General features: G+C 37.3%; 5 protein-coding genes and 1 long non-coding RNA gene across 15 annotated transcripts; 3 read left to right on the top strand and 3 right to left on the bottom strand.

The window, feature by feature from the left end:
- The first annotated feature begins 1272 nt into the window (after positions 1 to 1272).
- On the top strand, positions 1273 to 4698 carry LOC103831030 (F-box protein At1g67340). The gene is made up of 3 exons (XM_009106876.3): positions 1273 to 3430; positions 3517 to 3679; positions 3760 to 4698. Exons 1-3 carry the CDS (start codon positions 3213 to 3215, stop codon positions 4480 to 4482), a joined length of 1104 nt encoding a protein of 367 aa, XP_009105124.2. The 5' UTR covers positions 1273 to 3212; the 3' UTR covers positions 4483 to 4698.
- A 1757-nt stretch (positions 4699 to 6455) lies between these two features.
- Positions 6456 to 15879, bottom strand: LOC103831480. 10 transcript variants are annotated; one of them, XM_033276241.1, is made up of 11 exons: positions 14088 to 15879; positions 13871 to 13918; positions 9196 to 9788; positions 8922 to 9125; positions 8774 to 8863; positions 8582 to 8680; positions 8242 to 8496; positions 8122 to 8160; positions 7738 to 8043; positions 7255 to 7641; positions 6456 to 7162 (listed from the first exon to the last, which is right to left on the bottom strand). In XM_033276241.1, the coding sequence occupies exons 3-11, from the start codon at positions 9769 to 9771 to the stop codon at positions 6902 to 6904; spliced, it is 2217 nt and encodes a 738-aa protein (XP_033132132.1). In that variant the 5' UTR covers positions 9772 to 9788; positions 13871 to 13918; positions 14088 to 15879; the 3' UTR covers positions 6456 to 6901. The 10 variants fall into 10 exon arrangements, with proteins under 10 accessions (XP_033132132.1, XP_033132133.1, XP_033132131.1 ...); XM_033276242.1 differs by having other exon boundaries at positions 9196 to 9778; XM_033276240.1 differs by having other exon boundaries at positions 14093 to 15879.
- A 376-nt stretch (positions 15880 to 16255) lies between these two features.
- On the top strand, positions 16256 to 17398 carry LOC103831477 (putative F-box protein At1g26515). The gene has a single exon (XM_009107357.1). The coding sequence runs from the start codon at positions 16256 to 16258 to the stop codon at positions 17396 to 17398; it is 1143 nt and encodes a 380-aa protein (XP_009105605.1).
- A 1017-nt stretch (positions 17399 to 18415) lies between these two features.
- On the bottom strand, positions 18416 to 19712 carry LOC103831029 (REF/SRPP-like protein At1g67360). The gene is made up of 3 exons (XM_009106874.3): positions 19473 to 19712; positions 19139 to 19378; positions 18416 to 19058 (listed from the first exon to the last, which is right to left on the bottom strand). The coding sequence occupies exons 2-3, from the start codon at positions 19376 to 19378 to the stop codon at positions 18600 to 18602; spliced, it is 699 nt and encodes a 232-aa protein (XP_009105122.1). The 5' UTR covers positions 19473 to 19712; the 3' UTR covers positions 18416 to 18599.
- Positions 19713 to 23482: 3770 nt separating this feature from the next.
- LOC117126914 lies at positions 23483 to 25167 on the top strand. Its single transcript, XR_004449642.1, has 2 exons — positions 23483 to 23597; positions 23977 to 25167. It is a non-coding gene; the product is annotated as an uncharacterized LOC117126914 (long non-coding RNA).
- On the bottom strand, positions 25045 to 27310 carry LOC103831028 (probable arabinosyltransferase ARAD1). The gene is made up of 3 exons (XM_009106873.3): positions 26504 to 27310; positions 26025 to 26432; positions 25045 to 25628 (listed from the first exon to the last, which is right to left on the bottom strand). Exons 1-3 carry the CDS (start codon positions 27116 to 27118, stop codon positions 25212 to 25214), a joined length of 1440 nt encoding a protein of 479 aa, XP_009105121.3. The 5' UTR covers positions 27119 to 27310; the 3' UTR covers positions 25045 to 25211.
- Positions 27311 to 27574: the final 264 nt, after the last annotated feature.

Here is a 27574-nt window from a genome sequence, read left to right as displayed (position 1 = left end):
TATATACAAAATTATATACGAACAAATGTACTAGAAATTTGTATTGATAATTAAGTTTGGGCAATTCTCATAAATAGACATTTTTCAAGTTTTGGTTACAAAAATAGATCACAAGAAGAAAAATGACCAAAATATTTCATTTAATGGGTAAAATGACACTAATACCCTAGATATAATAAAAATAATAATAAAAAAATTGTTTTTTAAAAAAAAAACTAAAACATAAAAAAAAATTAAAAGGAAATAATTTTTTTTATAGTTTTAGATTATATGTTTTCAAATTCGATTTTTTTTATAAATTTTTTTTTGAATTTTTTTGAATTTTTTGTTTTTTGAATTTTCTTTTTGTAATTCGAAAATACTGTTTGAAACTATTTTTAAAATTTTATTTTCAAACTTTTAATATTTATTTTCTATTTTGTAAAATTTTAAAGCTCAAACTCAAATCTCACCCCTTAAATCTAAATCCTAAGGTTTGGATTACTTAACCCTATGAATATAAGTGTATATTTACCTTTTTGATAAAACATTTTTGTCATTTTGATTCTTAGAATATATATTTGTGATAGAAACTTTTTTAGTGCTATCCTATGATATTTCCCATTAAGTTTTTTTTATAATTAAGAGTTTATAGATTCAGTAAAAATAATATATGGATCATCACATACTTGTTAAGACCATCTCCAATGGCTTACTCTATTTTTTACTCTAAAATAGAGTAATTCTATAATAGAGTTTGAATTTATTCAAATGGTACTCTATTTTAGAGTAGGAAATAGAGTGATGAAAAAAAAAAAATTACTCTATATTTGGAGTAAACCTCTTTTTCACTCTATTGTAGAGTGAAAAATAGAATATCATTGGAGCATTTTTTATTCTAAACACTATTTTAGAATGAAAAATAGAATGGGGTTGGAGATGCTATAAGAGCATCTCCAATGTAAAACACCATTTTTTCCTCCAAAATGGAGTAAAAGTGAAAATGGAGTAAAATTGCTCCAATCCTACTCCATTTCTCACTCTATAATGGAGTGATGAACAAACAAAAAAGATATTAATCCATTTATGGAGTAAACTTCATTATGGAGTGAGATATGGAGTTGGGTTGGAGTATTCTTTACTCCATAATCACTTTTACTCTATTTTAGAGAAAAAAATGGAGTAGGGATGGAGATGCCCTAAGAGATTCATAGAATAAAGGTGACTTAAATGCACAAGGAGCATTATACACTATAGAGCTGACGAGGAAAAACAATATAGGCGTGGGATGACTTCTCCAATAAAGCAAAAGAAAGACAAGTTAATAGGATTTGATCAAAAAAAAAAAAAAAAAAAAAAAGACAAGTTAATAGGATATAGATTAGCTGGGTTAACTTTCCTTTTTTTACTCTCCAAGAAATTCTTTTTTCTTTCCCTCGGGTGTCTCTTTCTGAGTAAAGAATTAGGGGTAAGTTGTAAAATAAAAATAAAAATTTGTAGAATCATAGCCGCCGATATCTACGTGACTACGTCGGAAAGAAAATGCCGCTGTTTTGATGTTTGCATCGATCATAGTTTATAGCAACTTGCTCTTGGTCTCTTTCTGTGCGGTGGATTTTCTTAGCTTTGGATCTTCTCCGTTTTTTGGTGTAGTCCTCCAGTCTGCCAGTCTGGTACGTCTTATGAGCTTGTAGTGCCGTGTCTACTGCTCTTTCCGCTTTGCCCAGTGTTCAATGGAGTTTAGGACCTTCAAGTTTGGTGGTCGTTGATGGTAACTTTAATTCCTTTGTGCGCACTGTTTGTGCGTCAAGGCTTTCTGTTGTAAAGTGTTTAGTGTTGTGTTGGTGTAAGATTCCCTTGTTTGAACTGTGTTTCCTTTGTTTAGGCTTTGACTTTGGTGTCGATTCTTCACGACAGCCGACTGCTTATTCCTTTTTTTTTTTTTGTCAAGACTGCTGCATTCCTGTTGTGCTTTTTGTTTGGTTTTAATATTATCAGATGACAAAAAAAAATCTAGAATTGACCATTTAACGCCAGTTTACACCACATATGATACCGACATTTTTAGGTTTCCAAAACTCATCGTTACACTGTGGACATTCGGAACTAAATATTCCCATCCAATTGTTGTGGCGTACGTAAACGACATTACATATATGAGCCCCAAGCGTGATGTTCTTTAGGTGAAAATTGAAATGTCCTCATTTTTTAATCTTTGTATTCAAATATGTTTTAAAAAAACGATAACTATGATGTGAACATAAACCTGCAGTATATTATGAACCATCCAAAAAGCTCCAGAAATGGTTCTAGATTATTTAGAGCAAGAAAATAATCTTATATTGATTTCATTCCTTAAATTACTATTTTGGGAAAGGTTTACCAATCATATTATATTTATCTAGTGATTCCGTTTTTGTAACCTTGATTCTTCCAATCTTTGTGATGAAGGGTAGGAGTAACTATATTTTCAGTAATGTTTATAGTATATTCTGAAATGTATATCAACTATTTTTCAATAAAAAATGCAAACTTTACTTATTTCTTGGAGTAAAATACGAACTTTTATCAAAGTTTCAAAAACGAACTTTTCTTTTTGTCCTTTTATTTTTTAGAAATATAAAAGAAATTAAATAGAAAACTAGAAAAAGTAACGCCGTGGAGGAGAAACGGCAAAAGGAAAAGAGATAAAAAGGAGTAACCGTTGTAATGTAAAATTTTGGCTGTTTCTTTTACGGTTGACCTCTCTGATCTTCTCCTTCTGTTCGCAAGTTATACCTTTGTTTGTTACTCTAAACCCCCACTCTCTCTTTAACCTCAGGTGAACCCCAGTCTCTTCCTTCCCCAAGACCTTCGTTCGCACACGCGCTAATTCTCTAATTTTTTCTTTTTTATCCTTTTACATGGATAAAATTCATATTTACCCTCTCTTAAACCGTTTCGAGTAACGGATTATAAATAAATTGTTTGTAGTACCTCCATTGATAATAAATATTCGAGCTAGAGGGATCATCAATCTACGGAAAAAGCAGACGTTTGGGTCAACGGCGTTTGACCGGAAAATATGACGAAAGTACAAGGGTAAAGTAGTCATTTGAACAGTATCCCATACGTATGTACGCAGGGAGGAGAGAGACACAGCCCAACCACTTTGTATATTTATAAGCCAAGAGATAAAAGGGGACCAGAAGCGAGAGAGCTTTGTAATCCTCTCAAGACCAAAATAGAAGATTATGTTGCCCGTAACCAATAGAGTTTTCTACTCCGCCGGTGTCTTTACGCCGGCGAGGAAAAGACGGCGATGTGTTTCTTCTTCTGTTTCACCGGCGCCGGAAACTAATACCGGACCCGGTCTGTTAGATTCAATCCCGGACGATCTTGTTGTTTCTATCCTTTGTAAACTTGCTTCTACATCACGGTGTCCCGCTGATTTCATCAGCGTTTTGATGACGTAAGCTTTCCCGTTTATCATTAATTTTTTTTATAATTCAGACAAAGCTCTTTTGTCTAATTGATAACTTTGGTATGTGTCAACAGATGTAAGAGATTAAAGAGTTTAGCTACGTGTCCTTATGTTCTGTCGAGATTGTCTCGAAAAGCAATTGCCATAAAAGCTCTGAATTGGTCGGAATCAGCTCACCGGTTTCTCAAACGCTGTGCCGACGCCGGAAGTCTCGATGCTTGCTACACTCTCGGAATGGTTAGTCCAAAATTAAATAAAAAATATTTTATCTTTTTTTTTTGGTTTAACGTTTTGTCTTGTGTCTTGATTTGGTGCAGATTCGGTTTTACTGTCTGCAAAACAGAGGAAACGGCGCGTCGCTAATGGCCAAAGCCGCGATTAACTCCCACGCGCCAGCTTTATACTCTCTAGCCGTGATTCAGTTCAACGGAAGCGGTGGTTCCAAGAACGACAAGGATCTTCGAGCCGGTGTGGCTCTGTGTGCGCGTGCGGCTTTCTTGGGACACGTTGACGCGCTCCGTGAGCTTGGTCACTGTCTCCAAGATGGTTACGGTGTTCCACGGAACATCTCCGAAGGTCGGAGATTCCTCGTTCAAGCCAACGCTCGTGAACTCGCCGCCGTTTTATCTTCCGGGATCGAGGCTCGGTCGTGGCTAACCTTGTCGCAGCCTCAAACCCACGGTTGTCCGTTGCTGAGCGATTTTGGATGTAATGTCCCGGCGCCGGAAACGCATCCAGCGAATCGGTTTTTAGCGGATTGGTTCGCTTTACGCGGCGGAGATTCTCCCGGAGATGGGTTGAGATTGTGTTCTCACGGCGGGTGTGGACGGCCGGAGATAAGGAAACATGAGTTCCGGAGGTGTTCTGTTTGTGGCGTTGTGAATTACTGCTCACGCGCTTGTCAAGCTCTGGATTGGAAACTCCGACATAAGATGGCTTGTGCGCCGGCGGACCAAGGTGCAGCCGGTGACGGAGAGGGTAACGTTCAGATTGAGGGAAACGTTAACGGTGATAACGTACCAGTGGTGCCCATGAGTTAACGGCAACTAGTAACGGCTGGTTTTATTAGACGCAGGTGAGGTAAACGAAGCTTAATTAGTTTCGTTGTTTTGTTTTATTAGTGGAAAGATTAGATGCGGCGTTAGAGTAATTTTTGTATTTTAATCGCTTGTAAAGAGTATCGTCAAATCAATCAACGAACGGCTGCAATGTTAATTTCCTTGTTTGATTTTAATTTAGTTTTACTTTTCTTTATTTTTGATTGGGTGCTTACTTTTCTTAGATATCTTTGGTACGTTTCTAAGGTTCAATCGTTTCTCTCTCACGTTCAATCGTTTTCTCAGAATATGATTGTTTTTGAACATAACACGAGCTCGTTTGGTCATTAAGAGGTTTCCTAAATAAAACAATAAAAGATGTGATTATATGCAAAAAAAAAAGATCGAAAACCATGGCCCGCACCGTGTCTATTCAAAAGACTATATGAATGCTAGATCATTCTATGAACATACGAACATGGACACGAGCTTTTTTTTTTCCTATGGGTTATAGATATAAAGAGAAGGTCGAATTTTGACCCAAAAAAAAAGAGAGAAGGTCGAATAGACACATTTAATTATTTGGAACATCTTGATCCCCATCATTAATTTCTTATTTCGTCATGCATAGATTTTTTTTTAATGGTTATTGCTATTCGTTAACTACATAATCTGTCATGTCGTAGGCTAAATCATTTTGCAAACACCAGTTGTCAACTGGTTTGGCCGGACTTAAGACATCCTATGTGATAGCACACAAAATTCCAGGGCAGGGCTTTACTCTTTTCGCTATCTTTTGCCTTTTCTCGAAGTTTAAAGCTTACATCGACACTCCTATATCTCTCTTGCGCTCTTTTATTTGCGTAAAATCAAATCTTAGTTAAATGAAAATGAAAACGAGTAGCTTGGCCAACAACAAGGGTAACATACGGCAGTCTCCAAGTCTGGTCGTGGATGGACCAAAATCCCTGGAGTTCTTCACTCGGTGGTCATTGGGCCGGGCTATGTTGGTCGTCAGAATGCCATTTTAATTTCCTTCCCCATGGTTGTCTCAGCTCCCATGGTGCTCCAATTCTCGATTTTCGCCTAGAATTCTACTCTCATTTTATTTGTCAAAACAATTTTCTTTTCCTAATGTTCATGCCTTATTTGCCCGCAACATCTGATGTATTTTTGTTTTTTCAGTCAATACATCGTATTAGGTTATAAAAAGGTTTTCAACAAATTCTGAAATGTACTTTTAACTTGTCACGTCCCTTGCTAGTACTAATGTGGCAAGTCGTAAATGAGAACACATGCATATGCCCCGCTCTGCTCAAATTTGAGCAAAATGAGATGAATGAAGATGTCGATATAGAATAGAAACTCCTAAACCAAAAATAAAATAAAAGTTAGATGATAGTTAATAAAAGTAAACATGTTGACAAATAAAAGCAGCGTAACCACATAATTGAGAAAATAATATGCATAAAGGTATGAGAGATGTCTAATAAGATAATGGATGTGCCTTGTTTTGTCTCGTGTTGGTTTTTAGTTCTTACAGTTTGATGGTTTTTTTTTACTTTTTACTTTTTTGGATAGGTGGAACCGTCGTTGTATATTTTTGTTGTTGTTGTACATTTTTGGTCGCCTATATTTATAAAAAACTGTCGTCAAATCTTAAACAATCATGGGTCAAAAGATGTTTCATCATTGATTTCTAATGATTTTTATAGGAAGTATCACACACTACAACAAATATGGCTTTTAATAGCATACGGATAACGCTATTATATGGTATCCATAGCGGTTTTACAAATGCTATGAAAACGACCGCTATAATAGAGTCCCTACATACGATAGCGTTTTCGGATGACGCTATCGTAGAGTAGCCTTTAATAGCGTTATGTTTTCGCTGTGTTACGGTTATTTATTACACACAATTTATGCTATAGGAAATTGTATAACAGCTATATTTATCTGCTGTATTAAACCTATTAATAGCTATTATTTTGTGCTGTTCTAAATTATGTAATAACTTTTTTATGTTGCTATATATTTTTGTAAAATAGCTATATTCTGTAGCCATCAATTACGTTGTAGTAGCTTTACATTGGTGCTACTTTATGATGTGTTGCAGCAGTGGTATTGAGTTATGTTCATATGATTTATAGCATTTTTTTCGTGATATCAAGTGAGTGTATCATAACTTATTTTATATGCTATTTCGCCCATTAAAATATGCTATTTCGCCCAATAAATGGTTCACTATAAATACACAAAATGCTCAAAAAGAAGTAAACAAAGTCTGAAATTTCATAATAGAAATACCATATCATAATTAAGTTCAAAAGTAAGAACACAAGTGTCATTTGCACTAAGTACCATAAGTTCATAAGTTCTAAAGCAATGAAAATAGAAGACCATACGTTCTTATTCATCCTCACACGATGACAACCTTGTCTTCAGGCCATGCTATAGTGGTACCAATAGCATCCTCCATACACTCGATTGCAGATGTAGGCCTCCAAACCATGGCATCATCCACCTTGACTACATCAACCCACACACGAACTGCATTTTTTCCCAAAGGAACAAAATGCACTAACTGTTCTGGGTTGTTTGAAGACCAGCGTCCTTCTGCAACAACAACTTTCTGACCGGTAATGTCGAGCAGTTTGCACTTCTGACCTTCTTTCACAATCTGTGTATGAGAATGATGTCCATTAGTGTAACACATATGAAAGCATTACCAACTTTATTAGATATATCAACACAACCTACACTACTACTTACCTTCCGAGAGCTTGAAGGAGTTTGTGCCACTGGTTTTGAAATCTTAGCAGGAGCCGGTGGAGTGTGTACTTGTGACTGCGTAATAGGAGATTCTGTAGCTGGTGACTCAGAGTTTAAACTGTCGAATGAAACTCTGCTGAGAGGCCATGCTACATACGACTTCAAACAATCACCGAGGGTTGAGTGTTTTTCTGTTGGCCTCCAAAGAAAAGTCTGAGGTAACGTCACCGCATCTACATATACTTTCACAGCATTTGGTCCAAGAGGAAGGCCATCCACCAAGGCTTTGGGATCACGACTCTCCCAACGACCTTCAGCAACTGTTTCTTCATCCTGTGTTAACCAATGTAGAAGTTTGCAGTTGTTCTTCTCTACTGTCTCAGGGCTCTGTCAAAACAATAAATTCAACACGTGAAATACATTACTAGATTTTAGAAAACAGAAACTTAGACACCAAAGTGAGATGACGACTGAAAACCTTACTTTACCAAGAATGTGATCTGGATCGATCTCCTCGTCAAGAACAAGAAGAGAATCTTGAGGCCACGCAACTGTTTCTCCTACAGCCTGACCAATAGTGTAAATTTTTGGCGCCGGTCTCCAAAGAAATGCATCTACTTCAATAGCCGTCTCAACTACCACCTTAACTGAATTAGGGCCCAATGGCACATTGTTAACAAACTCCATTTCATCCGATGACAGAAAACGACCCTCGGCTACTTTGCATTCCTTGTCACACCAATCATATAGGATACACTTAGGCTGTGGTGTCCAATTATTCGTCACACTCTACAAAGATTAATCAACACAACAGTTACATTCCGTTCAAGTTAGTTGAGCATGAATCCGATTTGCACAAGTACTTACTCTTGGTGCTGAATTCTCACCCTCTTCCGATTCTGGCCTCTGTAATTAGAAAAATAAATAAGGTTTGTGTTCTTTAATAAGAAAAAAAAAATCACAGGAGAGTTGCTCAGAAACACTTACTCGACTATTCATTTTAGCAAGAGCCTCTTGCAATTCTTCGACCTGCTGCTTCAACTTATTTTGTGTCTGTTGCATTTCAGTCACATACTTGTTCTTCACTTCGAAAAAAGCCAGTTTGCTCACACTCATTCCTCTACCCATAGCCCTCAATCGTCCAGGATTGTCAGGTCCCAAGATCTGAGTAAGAGTATCTTCTTTTGGGTTTGATGATGATGATCCTTGATGGTCAGACCGAATAAACTCAGTAGCCTTTTCCTGTCACAAGTTCAAATTTTTATGTGAGATTTTTAACTCTAATTTTAAACATCACAAATGAATAAGAGAACAACATAAGAATTACTATTTTGTCAGCAGCATCTGTGTTTACTGCAGTGCCATCCTTTTTAGTTCGTGACTTCACCCACACATTCAGTCTCGTCACTTCAGTGCCATCCTTTTTCTGCATAATGATTCAGGTTTATGATTCAAGAACAAAAAAATTCCAAAAAAATTCCAATAAATACACAAATCAGGCTCCTGTATATATACTTACTAAATCTTCTGCCAATCTAACCATTCCTTTACGGCTACATGTGTGAGGAATCTGCTTACGTCTTCTTTCCTTGTACGACTCCCTAACAGCCTATATAGAAGTGTTAGAAAGCAGATGTAAGATAATATAACTAATTAAGATGTCATACCCTGAACTCTTTACTAGTCTTCTCTTTCACAAACTTCTTCCACTCTGCAAGTTGAATATTATCTGGCCTCAACTTCAAACGCTCTATGTGATTTTCAGCATTCAGAATCTGATTAACCAAGCGTGATTTAGAGGCCCTCCATATGCATCCCATCTGTTTCATAACTGCCGCTTTCTCGTACTCTCCATCCAGTTCAAAACGTAACTACAAGAACATTAAAAGTTGTAAGGCAGAGTACGTTAATTTAGTTATAGTGTCAACAGAAACAAATTACCTGAACAGATTTCCATAGAACAGTTTTCCGGTCGTCGCCTATTTTTCTCCAATCATCTATCACCACAGGAACATGTTCCCTCACCAAGGGACCTAAGTACGAAGAGAGCTTAACTGATCCTTCTCCACAGGGTTCTCCAAATGCTGTGAAATCCACCTTGATCCGTGCATTAAGATCTCTCGCAATATCTTTCATCTTCGTTGGTCCTCGTCGTTTTTTATTGTTTGGCTGAACAGTATCAGTACCCTCATCAGTAGACTTAGCACCATCGACATGAGCCTTTGCACCTTCGGATTCTTTCTCTTGTGTGTCTTGAGGCTGCGATTCCTGCTGTGTTTCCAGAGGCGGAATCTCTTGCTGTGTGTCCCAAGGCTGCATATCCGGCTGTGTGTCCAGAGGCGGAATCTCCTGCTGTGTGTCCCAAGGCTGCACTTCCGGCTGTGTGTCTTCAGGCTGTGATCCCTCTATCTGCTTCTCATCTTGCGTTTCTTTAGTATATATGGTGCGGATAAATTCAGGCTCATCATCGTGCACAATCATCTTCCTTTTCTTTGATCCCCTTTTTCCTTTAGCCATGGCTTTCCTGCAACAAACTAAAGGGAAACTCAAAAAAATTAATCAAATGTCAAACCAACTCAACACTATATGCAAACAGAAATAAATATAGGTAATCAGTGAAATCAATCATATATTGCATTGGAAAGTAACCAACTAGAATGTCATGGAAAACCCAAAAAAAAACGTATATTCCTTCACAATCATCTCTGACATTCTCAGACTCATCTGATATGTCAAACGTATATTCCTTCACAATCATCTCTGACATTCTCAGCCTCATCTGTTATGTCTTCCAGACACATATCTATATCCGAAGGCAATGGTCCTACATCTGCATGTCCATCTTCAGGTTTCTCATCACTGTATCTTCTACATGGACCCTTCATAACTACATACCAACTCGATTCATCAGTGTCCCTTGAGTAAAATATTTGTCTCGCTTGAGATGCTAAAATGAATGGATCCTTTGCAAAGGATATGTGGCTGTGATTAAAATTAACCAGCGTAAAGCCATCCTCTACCTTCACACCGTTACCTTTAACTGCCCACTCACACCTGAATATTGGGACGTAGAAGCCATTGTAGTCTAGTAATATAATATCAACTACTCTCCCATAGTAGGATACAACGTCGACCACCTGAGCTGTGTCCTTTGCACTAGATCTACACATTGCTGTTGCTTCATAGTAAACACCACTATTCTGACTTAGCCTATGCACCACATTTGTGTGAAATCGTAGCCCATTCACAATGTAGCCTGTGTAAGATCTGGCTATACTACGAGGACCATAAGCCAGCCACTTCAGAGTGTCTTCCTCATCAGGTGAATCAATAGATATCTAAAATTTATTCCATTAAAAATTGTTAGCTACACAACATGGTATAAAATCGAATTGAAACATATACAGTACTAGCAGACCTGTTGCTTTAGCCACGCTGCAAATTTTTCAGTGTGCATACGCCATAAATATGTTGCATCCCTTTGACATCTACTATTCGAGTCTTGTAGATGTTGTAAATGAGCACTTGCAAATGGAAAAAGCAAACCTCAACACTGAAATCTTATAAAAGTCAACATATGGATCCACCATGGCCGTGTTATATATACTAAGAGAAACTTACTCAACATATGGATCCACCATGGCCGTGTTCTGTATTACAGCAAGATGAGCTATTTTCAACTCTGCTTCTGAAAATTGGAATGAGCGGGCGGCTGATATAGGACGACCTTCGAGGATGGACTTACTCTCATACTCAGTGTTTCTGTCCTCTTTTTCTTGCACATTTGTTGTAGTAGTCAAGAATGCCGAGCAGAACTTCATGCACTCATCCGCAAGATAAGACTCAGCTATACACCCCTCTGGTCTTGCTGTGTTTCTGACATAGTCTTTCAACACTTTCATATACCTGTTTTAAAAGAACATAGAATTTGATTAGTAAGTCCATTAGGAAGATTAATAATTTTTTCAGTGGAGAACATACCTTTCAAATGGATACATCCATCGGAAATGGACCGGACCACCAAGTCTAGCTTCTCTGCCTAGATGCACACACAAGTGAACCATGATGTCGAAGAAACTTGGTGGCCAAAATCTTTCAAAAATGCAGAGAGTCTCCACGATTTCAGATTCCATTTGCTGAAGTTGTTCCATATCGATTACTCGTTGGCATAGAAGGTTGAAGAAAGCGCATAAGCGGAGAATGGCTACCCTAGGACCCTTAGGTAGTAAGCCCCTGATTGCTACTGGCAGTAGTTGTTGCATTAGGACGTGATAATCATGAGATTTGAGTCCCAACACCTTACACTCCTCTAATGATACACAACTAGATATATTAGCACAGTAGCCATCAGGACCTTTAAAATCATATAGCCGCTTACAGAAGATGTGTTTCTCTGACTTTGATAAAGACCAGGGAGCTGGTGGAAGTAATGTCCTTTTACCCTGAGCTTTTGGATGCAAATCCTTCCTGATACCAAGACTTTCAAGATCCTTTCTAGCCTTTAGACCATCCTTTGAATTGCCACAATGTAACAATGTCGCAATCAAGCTTGCAGCCACATTCCTCTCCACATGCATAACGTCTAGATTATGCCGAACAGGGAGCTCCTTCTCATGACAAAGCAAATAAAGAAAAATATCAGAACAGCTCTTACAGACTTAAACAGTTAGTAAATGTTTAATTTTAAACATACCTCCCAATAAGGCAATGAGAAAAAAATGGAACGTTTTTTCCATCTAGACAATTCCTCTTCGTCTTTATCTCCTACATCTTCATCCTCATCAGATCCACTTAGTTCATCTTCCTTATCAGATGGTATGTCAACTCGAGTAGCCCTCTTTTTCCCAGACTGTTTTCTATTACCAAAAACATTCTTGTAATTTCTCAACACATATGAGACATTCCTGCCTGTGAGTACCCTTCCCTTCGTCCCATGTTCCGTTTTCCCATCAAACCAAGCCTTCTTTCCTCTAAAACTATGCAAGGGAGGCAAACTTTTCCGGTGGCCCATAAATACAAACTTCCTACTATTCTTCAGCCACAAACTATCTGTGTGCTTCCCGCATATAGGACAACCCATTTTACCCTTCACTTTACAACCAGCAAGATTCCCGTAAGCCGGGAAATCACTAATAGTCCAAAGTAGCATTGCCTTAAGGGTAAAGGTAGTCTTACTAACTGCATCATACGTTGGCTCACCTATTGACCACAACTGTTTTAAATCTTCAATCAACGGCTCTAAGTAAACATCTATACTATTACCCGGCTGATGTGGTCCTGGAATCAGCAGACTGAGCATTATGTTCTCCTCCTTCATACATAGGTCAGGAGCCATGTTGTAATTCACCAGTAACACAGGCCAGCAACTGTATCGGCTGTTCTTCATACTAAAGGGATTAAACCCATCTGTTGAAAGCCCAAGTCGCAAATTCCTCTCCTCCGCTGCAAACGACGGATACTTGTCATTCATTGACTGCCAAGTAACAGAGTCTACTGGATGTCGGAGTTTCCCATCTGTGCTCTTGTTATTGAAATGCCATCGTAAATCCATTGCAAGTTTCTCCGATCTGAACATCCTTTTCAGACGAGGTATCACCGGAAAATATCTCAAAACCTTCTGTGGAACACCCTTCTTGATTTCACCAGTATGCATGTTGGTCTTCCATCTAGACGCTTTACATGTTGGGAAACTCTCAGCCGTCTTCAGCTTCTTTCTAAATAAGCAGCAGTCGTTAACACAAGCATGAATCTTTAGATATCCCATATCAAAAGTTTTCAAAAACTTCTTGACATCATAAGTTGATGTGTGCAGCACATTGTCTTCAGGTAACATATTTGGCAATGTTTGCAGCAAGTCATCAAAGCTCTTGTCTGACCACCCATTCTGAGACTTAATCCTAAACAAAGAAACTACAGCTGATAGCTTGCTATGACTAGAACACGTCGGATACAAGGGGGTTTCAGCCTCTGCAAGTTTTGCTAAAAACTCATCTTCTTTCCTGTCCTCACCCTCAACTGACTCACGTAACTGTGAACCCCGGTTGGCTAAATCCTCATCTACAAAGTTTGCAGCTTCATATAAACTAAGAATCTCAGCATTCCAGCATCTATCTTTAACATCCACTACATCAACAGAGCTACCATCTCCATGGTGAAACCAATCCGTCCGTACCTTGTAAGCATCATCCATTCCATTTATAACCAAATGAGAGACAACCTCCTCACTTGTATGGCGATACAGATTACGACATCGGGCGCATGGACATACAATCTTCCCATTAACTCCTAACTTATCAGTAACACCATTGACAAAAGCTCGGGCAGCTCTCTCGTATGCAGAATCAACTCTTAAGTTCATGAAAAAAAAAGTTATGACGCGAATTTTTGGAATTCTATAACCTGAACACTTAGGGAAATGTACATACCTACTTATATGAACCCACGACTTGTCCAACATTATTAGGACCCTTGCCAAAATTCCAAAAAGTGTACATGGTTCAAGCAACAATGACAATATAAATTTTGCTTCAATGTCTAAACCGCAAACAACTAGGTAAATGTCTACAAAAGTATACAAACTATTAGATAATGTGAATAAGTGATCGATGTGTCTAACCTCGACAGAATATAGAAGACGCAAGCTTGTGAAGTCACGAACCCGCACCTGCAAAACAAAAAAAGAACTGATTAATGGAAACAAATATGAACCGATAACAATGAAATTAATCAGAACTTGAATCAATCGAATCTAACACCTATTTACTTTCACAACTTCAATCAATCAAAACTAAGACCTATATACATGCACAACTTGGATCAATTGAATTTAAGACCTCACTCTTAAATTAGAGTCTCGGATTTGAAATTGGAGATGATGATGGCTGAATCCAATTGTATACTCTGTTAGGATGAGCGACGAGATTACGGATGGTGAAAGATGAGAGATCGAGGCGGAGATGGTGGAGAGAGGTTGTGGAGAGGAATGGAAGATGGAGAAAACGCGGCGGAGATGGTGGAGAGATGATGTGGGGAGGAAGGGTTGGTGGGCGATGGAGTCGTAGATGGTGGAGAGAGGATGTAGAGAGGAAGGGAAGATGGAGAAACGAGTCGGAGATGGTGGATAGAGCTTTGAGCTCGATGGAGGTGGAGAAGAAAGGGAAGACGGAGAGAACGAGGTAAGTAAATCCGATCCCTTTCTTTTTTTTTTTTTAATGCTATCAAAAGTATATGTTCTTAAAACATACCGCCTAAATCCATTTTTTTCACTAAGTGTTGGCGCTTATTCTAAAAACTTGGGTGATTAGTGAGTTTTTTTTTTCACTTTACCGAATTTTCGGCATAGCATAAGTAAAGTGCTATAACTTTGCGAGGCAGACTTCCAAATACCTTTCCATAGCAGTTAGGAAAATTGTGCTATCTTAATCTGCTATGAATACCTATATTTGTTGTAGTGACAATGATATTGTTTGTATAGCTTAGGTATCTTAAGACAAAAGTTAGTGTATGGTTTCTTTAAGAGATTCCTTGAATCATAGCATGCCTATCTATAAATACTGATATATACACTATATAATATTGAAAATTAGAGTGGAAATCAGGTTCTTTACTTAAACATGGTTTAACAATTTGTCTACGTGCTCTTTTGGAAACACAAACAAAATTCGTTTTTTTTTCTCAAAATTAAGTTTTGCTTTCTTTGTTTTCGAAGGCATATGAAATTTTGATATCTTATGCACAAAATGTATACATTTAAATTTCGCCGATGAACTTGCACATTTTCTTTAGATGGTTGACATTTTGACGAAATAAATCTGAGGGGTTACTATTAATGATGGATAGTTTGAGAGCACACCAAATTCAAGATTTCAGGCATAATTATAGACACATGAACGTGTCTTAATAATTGAGATTTAGCTTCCAAGGTAAAGTTGTATGCTAAAATTGAACATTGTGATACCCTTTCTTGAAGGCAGCAATTAATAATTATAAGAAGTGATTAAGTAATAAAATTAAGATTAAGTGGGTGACAAAGTATCATGGGGTCTGCGATCTATGTAATTATGGAGACTGGTAAATTCTCACTGCAGATCAAAATTTGGATTAACAGAAAGTCTAACGTCTGATTTATGTAAATGTGGACCCTCTTTGATACGTTATTGTCTCCACAACCATAATATTAGCATAAAAATATCTTTGATTTGTTTGGACCGTCATCATTGGTTTATACTTTACAGTTTGCGTTCAAAATCATTATTGCAGATATACTTTTACCACTAAGAAAACACATGTGTACTTATATATATATATATATATATATATATATATAGTGCTCGCCTTATCATTTATTCATTTAGAAATGACCACACAAAATTTAATTTTTAATTAAAACAAAAAACCACAAATATCGCATTTTCTAAAAACAATAGGTAATATTTAAACAGACTATTTAAAAAATGTTATAGCTACTCATAATATCGAAAATATTTTATAATCACATAAATAACTATTTTCTAAATCAATATGACATAGATCTACAAAATATGCGCTTACAAAAATATAATTTATATAAATCATGATTAATAAATTTTCTTTATTTTTAAAGTTAATATTTAAAACTTAAAATAACGCCAACTGTCTTAAACGGCTAAACCAATCTACGATTAACGAAAAGAACTTTTAGAATCACCATTTTTTGGGTTATTCCATCAAATATGTAAAATATTTATCAAGTACAAATGAGTTGAACAAGTAGATTAATAATTTCTACTATGAACTAACAAAATTGTATGAACATAAAAATAATTATGTTCTTTCAAACCATGGATCAAAATCTAGTTTAAATATAAAATACAGTATTTTTAATTTGATTTTAGTCCGGAAACTGATCCAAATGAAAGTGGGAAGCCCATTAACCATACTACTGCGGCCTTGCGGAGTCTCTATTAAAACAACATATCAACAAGGAAAAAATATGTAGAGAGGGAGAACTAGGGTTACCACCATGATCCGAAGAAGTCTCCGTCTCTGCAACAAGAGGAGAACCTATGTTGTTCCTTTGGATCTGCAGATCGAGATTCTTAGCCGGTTGCCTTCAAAATCCGTAGTTAGGTTTATGCTCGTATCTAAATCATGGCAAGAAATCATTTCAAGCAAGAGTTTCATCAGATTGCGATCCTTGACTCAGCCTTTGCGTTTCCTACTAGCTTTACACGATAGAGATAACCAAACTGGACGCCTAAGTTGCAGCTTCTTCTCTTCTTCTTCGCTATCGTCGTCATCACCATTGATATCAACCACTTTTCTATCCAGAATAACATTTCCTCTCCGTAGAGCCTCGTACCCTAGTTATTACGTCAATGGTCTGATCAACGTGGGTGAGATCATATGTAACCCTTGCACCGGAAAGACCATATCATTACCAAAGCTTGTCAAAACAACAGCCACTAGTAAACCAAGGCTAGCCAGACGCTTTTTCGGATATGATCCTGTCAATAATCAGTACAAAGTGTTGTGCATCACCCCGGATCTTGCAGGACATGCAACACTCGAGTTTAATCACTATCAAATATTCACATTGGGAGCTAAACCTAAAACATGGAGATTCATCGATTGTGGAATTCCTCACGGCATTTGGTGTAACGGTCTGTGTATTGATGGATTTGTGTACTACATTGCGAGCACGGACGTAGGAATGATGTGTCTGATGAGATTCGATTTGAACTCTGAGAAGTTTAATATCTATGCTAGAGTATCTGAGGAAATGAAAGCTTTGTATTTTCATCACAACGGTTCTAGAACTTTGATAAACTACCATGGCAAAGTAGCCATAGCCATTCAACCTTCTCACTCAGTGCCTTCAATTGATTTGTTCGTTTTCGAAGCAGGAAAACAAGACTACAAAGAAAAGTCTTTCTATAATCTTCCCCAGCTTCATTTACGTATGAAATGCGTTAGTAATCATATGGGTGACATTATTTTTGCACCTAGCTGTTCCAGAAGTGAGTTTAGTGTTATCCACCATGATGTCAAGGGAGCTATTTTTACGAAGATGAAGCTTGAAGTTGATGTAAAGCAAGATTGGTTTAATGATTCAAGTTGTTTCGTGGATTACGTAGAGAGTCCCATGCTGATTAAAGCTAGGTAGAGTTATTATTTCCTTGTTTTTGTTTTGGGATGTTGCCACTAAATTTCATGGCTCTTTATCTCAAAATGTTGTTTTCTTTTGGTTGCATTCACTATTTCCTCTTTTCAAATTTATGTCTACTTAAACTATTTCTAATCCCAGATGCGGTTTTTCTATATTATTATGTCACAACCTGTGCTATGAACACAAATTTTGAATCGGATTGTCTACAACTAGTTAATCTACTTAAAAGATGAAGACTGGTCATTCTTTAAGCCGAAACTACAGAATTTCTCCCTTTTACGTTCTCAATTTACTTATTGGTCAATATTTTTGTATCATGTTCTTTAAATGTCTGAACCGATAGTCTTGCAAAAAGTACCAAACTCGCGGTATTATTTTCTTCTCATGTAGACTCTAGGTTCTAAACTGGATGGTTAGACCATCCTCTTAACATCATCTTAATAACATTATAGCTTCTGATGTAAAAAAGAAGAACACAGGCTTCACAACCATGATCCAATATAAATAATACTCTGCATATCTTAATAACATTATAGCTTTTGTCTTTGTCGTATAGAAAGAATTGGTTGGAGGAAATGGTCTAAACTGTGAAGAACTATTAGTGCTTGCACTTTGATCAAATTTGTGTAAGCTATCTTGATTTTTGGTGGTAAATGTATTATGTTTCAGTAGTGTATCCTTGGGTCATCCGCATAGAGGCGTGGAGTAGTGTATATTGTTCATGGCATGTGTGTACTTAGAATCTGCAGTGCTTATTTATGTTCCAGCGTCGTTATTTCCGTTCTTTAAGCATTACTAGCTGCTGTTAGCAAAAGGTACTCAGTTTTGAACCGCTTGTTTTGTCTGTTGCAAAATTTGTCTCTGTTTCAATACCCGGAGTTGTATTCCCTTTGTTTCTCTGGTATAAACTCAAATAATAACCTAGACTTGTTGTTTACTAAATGAGAGAAAAGCATTCATTGGTTCTTAGCAAAGTCGTTTTGATTCTTTCACAAGTGTTTGATGTTCTTATAGTTCTGTTGCTCAATATTATATTTCTCCTGGTTGAAAAAAGACAGAAGCAAACGCATATCACATTGTCACACCACCAAGAAATGAAACACTTGCTAAAAAAAACAAGAGAGTGCCTAATAAGATCATTTACATTAAGTAACCAAACCAAACCAACCAAACGTCTTCAATCATCACACAAGCGTTATCAATCAGTGTCCGAATCAGACGACGAATCGTTTCCATCTGTAACATCTCCTTTCTTCTGCGCTGCACCTTCCTCCTTTTCATAAGCCTTGACGATGTCATCGACAGGAACTAAAGGAAGATAACCAACCACAGGGTAACCCATCTGAGTCATGTCCGTCACCAGATCGTTGTAAATACCAGACACGTGTGCAGCCACGGGAAAAGCTTTGTTCCCCACTGCATGAATCGGTTTAAACCGGTTGAGTTTAGCCCAGACTCTAACCGAGTTAGTCACAAGGAAACACTTGTACTCGGCTGCAGCATAGTTAAAAGCACCTCTGGGACCACCGGTACGAGCCTCTTTCACAAAGCGTTGAGCCTTCTCTGTAGTCGTCTGGATCAACACATTAGCTCGACTTACTACTTTCTTAGCCACTGGAGGAGCATGCTTATCAAACTTGTCCGAAGCTTCACCCACCTAGAAAGTTAACAAAAGAAATTAGGTCATCAGATCTAACAATCAAAATATGAGATCAAGAAACATCTTAACATGTTTACCTTGTGATCTAGAAAGAGGAGGAGGGTATCTGGAACATTCTTGAGTTTATTGTAGACAGGGGTGACGACGGTGGTGACGGCTCCTTCCACCTTCCCCACCGCTGGTTTAAGAGGACCAGAGTTTTGTTTTGCGTAGTCGTAAAGGCTCGAGAGGCTAACAAGAACATGGATCGCCGCAACTCTCACGAACCCTAGGTGTTTCAGACCTAGCTCCTGGCTGTTCTTCTTATCCGTCTCCATCTAGATCAAAGAAACAACCAAACGTATGATGAGAGATCACACTGAGATACCAACAATAGAAAAAAAAGAAGAAAGTGAGGAGTGTGATCTTTACCTGATCGTTCTTTATTTGAGATTTCTACCAACGACTCTTTCTCTTTTTTTTTGCTCTTCGGAGTTATCGCCTGTCTTCTTGAAACAGCAAGTATCTTCACAACACGTTGAGGAATGAGAGGGACTGGTTAAAAGAAACCAAGGGGAGTGGACTCGTCCACGTGATCTAACGGTCGAGAATAGATCTGGTAGTGTGGGCCTCCAAACATAAATAATCGTTTTCTCGAAACTCGTGTCGTGTGTGGATGTTTCTAGTATTTAGCCGGCCCAAATTGTTCTAGGGGATTCCGGCAAGAACACGTGTCCGCTTCCAGGTCTCATAGTAATCGTATAAGCATTAAGGTTTTTTGATTAGTCGGTTATCTAATGAAATCATTTTTAACGGAAGTAGCTTATCATCTAATCATTAAGATATTTGATCCCTGCATTTAATTATACTAGATCTTTTTTTTCCGCGCTTCGCGCGGATAATTGCTTTCTATATGTAATTGTTGATTTTTTATATGAATATCAAATATTATAGACTATAGTTGCTTTTTATATTTAATTGTTGATTTTGTTGTATTATTTTTATATAATCTCTTGTTATATTTAATTGTTGATTTTGTTTTATATTGAAAGTATTTAAATTCAAAGAAAGTGTTTTTTCTTGTTTTCTCTCGTTTAAAGGGTTTTCATAGTTTTATTTCAAAACACTTTTGATGAATTGTAATAGATAAGTTTTTATTTTTGTGGTATTGGACTTTTAATAAGCTAAGGTGGATCAATATATAATTAAATGTAAGAAATAGTAGTGTACATAATTTTTTTATAACGACTAATTTTATTAAACTTAGGTGGAGTTTACATAATCCTTCATGAAGAGGATGAACAATTAAAGTAAGTACATTGTAATAACATACAAATAAATTGTCATTCGGAATTCTAGCTTTAGACAAAAGATCCACCACCTAATTTGTCTTTCTTCGCGTCCAAGTAAATGAGATATCTTCAAATCTTTGCACCCACCAGCATTTTTCCATGATCCAGTTATAAGCTCCAAAGTGAAGATTACCACTCTTTATAACATAATATGAAGTCAGTAGCTAAGGTGTAACATAATATGAAGTTCGTAGCTTATAACCTATTAATAGGCTTGTGGTTAAAAAAACATAATAATAAGCTAAGGTAGATCAATAGCTAGTTAAGAAGTTCGAAGCTTTTGTTCGTGCATTTAAAAGCAAATAATTATTTTAATCCATAAATCTCGAATCAAAGCAACATATTTTTGTATCTCTTACCAATCTTTTCAAGTTGTAAAGCCATTGTATATATATATATATATACTTTTAACTATCTTCTTAACTCTTATCAGAATTTTGGGTTTCTTCTATGATTTTCATCAATGAAGTAATGTTTGGTAGAGAAACATATAGTTGTTCCTAAATGAACAATGGTTTTGAGAAGTACAAAAGAACAGCTATTAACTTTTGACCTTGGCTTTTGTTAATCATCATAAGCTTGTAGATTTTCATCTTATAATTTATCCATATCTAGCTTGTTCAGACTTAAGAGTACACACAAAAAATAAGATGATGACTACATAACCTGACAGATTTCTATTTGTTTCATGAACTATTCTTGGACCATCAAGAGATGCAAGTCCAAACACGGACCATCAAGAGAAAGCAATGGTGATCGGTCTCTTGTGGTGCCTCTTTGATCGTGCTACTACCAATGAGGAGGACCCTGGCCGAATCCACATAATACTTGCAACGATAGGACTGGTTTATGTAGTGCAACATGTCTCGACATATGTTGTGATACGAACTGCCATAAAAGTTTAGTGGTAGCATGGGGTTTGTTTCTTCGTCGGTGCTTTTCATTTGTGCCAATGCCATGCCATGACCCTTGGTAAAGCCGGTTTACAAAATTGTAAGCGGATTGCTTTTATTATTAGTTATTTAAATAGTGTGATGATAAATATAATATTTATTTTAACTATTAGCCCTTTCAAAGTCTAAAGGTCATTACTAATTTTTAATTTGGTAGCCTGCGGTACAAACATCCACTTACCATTTAATCCAATTTCTAATCGTTTTATTATTGGGTTATGGTGGCAAAGTTTCGATAATAACCTGGATGGTTTTTGTTGGACAGACTAAGTATATTATTTTGAAACTCTTACTGAACATAGGGCGGGGAACATAGGGACATATGGGGTCAAGTGATCCCACTAAATTGGAAAAAAAAAATCTTTAGTGTATTTAAAAAAAACAAATACTATAATATTTAGTTAAAATTTGGCATTTGACTCCATTAATTTATGTCAAAGTTCTCATATACCTCCAATAATTTATAAAAAAGTTTATTTTTGTTATAATAATACATATATTTTTAATTTAAATATTAAATTTAAATATTATAACTCCAGTTAAAAATATTTCCTCAGGTACTAACTGAACGTATGTTTTGTTTGCTAACATGACATGAGAGAGAACAATCTTAAAATAACCTTTAAGAGCCCGAGTGCATGAGTTATTTTTAATTTGGCTGGATGTTGGGAAAACTAATGAAATTAACCGTTTATGACTACAATGACTACAACAAAATTCTCTCAAATTCATCCTTATGAGTATTCCCTCTCCCTATTCTTACACAGCACAGCCTCTCTCTCCCCCACACACACTCTTCTTAATCTCCTAATTGGTTTGCATTGAACTTGATACTCCTTGTCGCTACCGGCACAACTGATCGGTGGGATGAGAAAATCTCATGTCATACGTCTAAGCATAAGAGGCTACATGAAGCATCAGATTTTCCCTCGATCTAGCCAAAGATGCCATTTCATTGCTCTTTACTTCATCTCCAGCTTATGATTCTCAACTACTTGTCCACCGTCTTTTCCGTGCTGGCCGCTTTGGTTTCACCTCTGAATCCATCCACGAAGCCTTCAATTTTTGCAGAAGACAGTGTCTCAAGCACCATGTTCTTTACTCCTGTGGTGTATTTCTCCGTGGGCATTAGAAGTTTGAAAAGTTTACTAACTGCGTTTCTCAACCGTGTTTCCATATTTGGTTTCTGCAAGGTCAAAGCTACTCTTCTCCTCAGTTACATCTCGGTTCTTGCCAATAGAACCATGAACAGGCTCCCCAACTCGGCCATTAGTGCCCTTTCCCTTCTCTTAAAATTTTCAAGATGTCGATAATGCTTGGCAGTGACAGCATCATCTCTCTCTTTGTGGACTGCCCAACTCTTCAAATTCGTTTGTCATCCCTTTGATTTTGTAGCTCATCACCACTCACCAGAGGAAGCCTTTTACTTGCGTCTTTTGGTGGCGTTAGGCTGTTGTGGGATCCGTTCCTGTAATTTCTTGCTTCATTCGTTCCTTTTGAGCCTGAAAATGGCGTGATGAATGAAAGAAACATTACTGACTATGAGGCACAATAAAAGTGACCAAAACAAAATTATGAGACATATTATTAGGTGAGACAGGCGATAGAACAATAAACAGCGCAAGGTATATTGCATTCACGATAACCATCCTACGTTAAGTCTGTAAACTTTTTTTTTAAGCCTGTAAACTTGTATGAGATTAATAAAGTAAATTCGTTGGCTGGATATTGCTTCTATGCTTTCATGGCGATCTCACCCAAGCTCCGGTAGTTTCCTGAAATGGATTCCGTTAGTGTTTATGGTACTTAAAAAGCAGCATTATTTATAGGTAGTTTTTAGTATATGACAAAATATGAATGCTATATATACATCTCAACATATTTTGTGAAAAACCTATATGCTTGTCTTTGGAAATTAGCTAATAACTTGAAACTCTTTGGAAATTAGCTAATAACTTGAAATTGAGACCTAAGTGAACCTGCTTCGTTGCGGATTTGGTTTAAAGGTGTTAAGACGGTGAACATTGATAAAGACGTGGATGAGCTTTGCCTGAGAAGGAAAATAATGAACCGGATTAAGAAAAAAAACTCAAAATCTGGAACCAAATACTAAAATAAGGATCCAGAACCTTGGATCAATAAGTAGCATATCCACGCCCATCAGCTCACGCCGCGTGAGTGGCAGTAAACGACGGCGGAGATGGGCTGGTGGAAGTAGCGGCGGCTGAGATCCTCGGAGATGAGCTGGTTTGGTTTGCACTCAAGAGAGAAAATCAGTATATAGGAAAGAGTAAACGGAATCGAAATCATAAAGAAGAGATTGATGGATCGAGATGTAATGGAGTATTGATTATGGAGATGAGGATCGAGAGAACTGAAACGATAGAGAGGAAACGGCGAAGACGAAGAGATAGAGGAGAGAGCATCGTGTTATCCGTCTCAGGTTTTTTTTTTCTAATTGTACCAGTAGATTGAAACCGTGAAGCCCAATAAAACCACATTAAAGCCCATACAAAAGCAACATCTTTAGGAGATCATACGTGTATTATTGAAATGTTTTGATTGGCCGAATAAATTTGTCGACGTGGACACTGTGAAATCACTCTATATCGGGCTTTTAGTATAGGATAGGTTTGCACTCAAGAGAGAAAATCAGTATATAGGAAAGAGTAAACGGAATCGAAATCATAAAGAAGAGATTGATGGATCGAGATGTAATGGAGTATTGATTATGGAGATGAGGATCGAGAGAACTGAAACGATAGAGAGGAAACGGCGAAGACGAAGAGATAGAGGAGAGAGCATCGTGTTATCCGTCTCAGGTTTTTTTTTTCTAATTGTACCAGTAGATTGAAACCGTGAAGCCCAATAAAACCACATTAAAGCCCATACAAAAGCAACATCTTTAGGAGATCATACGTGTATTATTGAAATGTTTTGATTGGCCGAATAAATTTGTCGACGTGGACACTGTGAAATCACTCTATATCGGGCTTTTAGTATAGGATAGATTCTTCGTAATTCCATGATCGAATCTGTATTTGAGCATAGAGAAACAATGACAGAAATTTGACAAAAGGATTTACACAAGTATACTATAAACTAATCCAGAAGGATCACCAATAAGCATAATTATATTCCCAGCCTTTAATGCAATATATTCTCTCCCTAAAAGCCATAAAAAATTTTAGTATTTTTTTTGTTAAAGTTAAAAACTAGTTCTTAAATTACGCTAAAAATTTTATCTTTAAAAATCCACATTAATCATGGTCTAAAAGCATAAAAATAATAGTATACGCGGGGTGAACTGAATGCAAAATGGCGAAAAGAAACGATAAAGCAAATGTGACCTTTAATGCAACAAGTCTCATACCAAAAGTCACAAAGATATTACTTATGCATGAAAATAGTCAAAAATGAAAACAAGCATGAAATTGGTATTTAGGAGAGATATGACGATGCTATAAGTGAAACAAGCATGAAAATGGTATGTGGGAGACGAACCGAAGCAAAACAGGAGAAGAAACAATAAAGCAAGTGGCCGCATCTAATATGGATTATGGAGTTATTAATATCATAGCCAGTGGTGTGACCTTTTACCTTTACTGCAATAAGTCTCATAACCATAGGAACAATAGGAACTCAAGTCATTTACACTACAAGTGTACAACAATAGGAACTCTCATCTCAAACCTTAAATGATAAAAGTGTCTTGTTATAAGAAATTCATGTTTTAGAGTATGCATCAGCCTATAAATAAATCATGAGACTCAAAGGTAACAAAAGAATAAACTATTTACAGTATTGGAAGGGAGAAAAAATGAAAAAAAAAGACTAAACCTTGCGAAAAAAAAAACTGCCATTCTTCAGAGCCACCAATCAGGGACTTTCAACCTCCGGTGTCTATGTACAGCGAGCTTGACATCAGGGATCTTGTGTTTCACCTGTCTCCACAACATGTTAACTGCGTCTTCTCTCTTGGGAGGGTACTGAAACTCGAAATGATGAGATACATTCTTGAGACGTTCCCACATTTTCAGCCATTTCTCCTTGGGAAACTGGCGGAGGTTGCTGAGTATGAAGCCTGGCTCAAGCGCCTCGTTCGCTGAGAAGAAGACTGAGAACTCTGAGTAGTCTATCTCATCTTCAAAAGGCAGCTCGATTTTGTCGCTTATGATTACCGGAATGCAGTGACTGACGATGGCATCAAATAGTCGGCATGAAGATGGAGTGTCTCCAGCTGGATGCAGACAAAATTTTGATGATCTCATCCCTTCCGTTGACTGGTGACATGCAAAAAGAAAGAAAAAAAAAAGAAGAAGAATGACTATCACAGTGAAATGAAATACAAATTGATGATAAGTTAGATATGCTTCCAACCTAAAACCAATAATGATAAGTGGAATACCTCATCCATTTTATATATTAATTAGATCCCGTCCAACATCCCGACGTTGTCTCTAGCTAATACTAATGGACACAAAAACAAAGATACAACCAAGAACTAACCAACATAAGAACCAAAGATAGAAACCTTAAGCTCCCTAAAACACTCTAACATCTAAACACATATCACTATCTATTTGTACTCATTAACCAACTGCTATTGCACATTGTATTGATTTAGGGTTTTCATGAAACCTTGCCAAGAGTAACACTTTGATATAAGAAGAGCTTACCACTTTGATGTTTTGCGTTGTTGGTATACTTTTAACATAGTGAACATCAGAGTTACCAGCTAGCAACTTCTCCAAGCGGATACGGATTTTACCATCAGCTTTCCTCACTGTATTCCCACGGAAGTAAAGAAGCGTACTGCGAGCCTCAAAGGGATCCAAAGCACCATCATCAACAACAACATCCTCTGTAAAAGACTCAACAACATGTACATAGGGCGAAACCACGTCCTTATCTAGATTTGCAATCTCTTTTGGGTAACGCCCAAAATCAACGAGAATAAGGATTGACGCGTTCACTTGTTGCCTCAAGAATCTGAAAGCGTTAGGATGCGTCATCGGAATCACATGGTCCCTACCGCCTGAACGTTGCCAATACTTTGAATTCTCAAGATACTCTATTAACTCAACCTGACAACAACACGACAAGACAATGCACCATAAGATCATTGTCTGAAGGGCATTGCTATTTGACCTTTTACCTGTAATAGCCGGTCAAGTTCAGTATCTGGATCGGTCATGTTCTTCCCGTGAGTATTGAAGCTCAAGGAAGAGAAGAAAGGGACGTAGAAGGCATCAGCCAACTCCGGATCAAGAACCCTAACCGCCTCTTTCTCCTCTTCATCGCCTCCGTTGTTAAGAAGCGAGGCCATGAGCCAGTACTCGACGCTGTGCTGCCGCCCGACCCCAGAGGTCTGATGCCAGGAAGGGAGATTCTCGGCGGTGATGGGCTCGACGTCTGAGATGTTAGGATGCATCATGGCGAGATTGAATTTGCGTGGGAGGTCGTACATGAAGACACGGAGAGGTTGGCCTTTGGTGGAGGTGGTGTTACAGGGAGGGGAAGGTTTACCGAGCTGAGAGAAGTAAGGTGTTGGATCGATGGTGCCCATGTAGATTGAGTAGGAAGCAATGAGGAAGGCGAAGAGGACGATGATGCTTATGGTTTTGCCGTACATTTCTTGTTCTTCTTCTTCTTCGTCAAATTGGTGAGATTTGGATCCAATCTGTTTCGTGTTTTGATTGCAACGAGGAATGTATCGAGTCGTAAAGCAAGAGATTCTTTCAGTCATTTGAATAATATTTTTTTTTTTCATCTGAATAATAAAATACTTGATCCATGGATCAAGAGTCTGTTACCAAAAAAAAACAGAGGATCATAGAGACAAAAGCTGAGTCGACAAACCTAAGCAATACTACTTTAGCTAAAAATGTTTCATTTCTTCTAAAACAATCACAAACACGTTTTTGATTATGGATCTACTATCAATCCAAAACATATAAAATGCGGTTAATCCCGCCGTTGAACAATCTATTACAGATATTTGAATTTTGATTTTTGAACCAAATAAGTTGACGAGGGGACATGGCCAATTACTATGTTGATAGTTTGTAAGGTTATGGATTCAGATGTTGATAGTTTGTAAGGTTAATACACGAGAGGAGGCGAGAGCAAAGACATTCTAAAACCGCTACGCCACAAGAAAAGTCGTATTCCTACGCGTTGGAATTTTTCGAGATATATTTCTTTTAGGTCAATTTGAGCCTGCTCC

Source organism: Brassica rapa, chromosome A07 (assembly GCF_000309985.2).
Source record: "Brassica rapa cultivar Chiifu-401-42 chromosome A07, CAAS_Brap_v3.01, whole genome shotgun sequence".
Lineage (NCBI taxonomy): Eukaryota > Viridiplantae > Streptophyta > Magnoliopsida > Brassicales > Brassicaceae > Brassica > Brassica rapa.
This window is presented reverse-complemented; position numbering and strand designations above follow the sequence as displayed.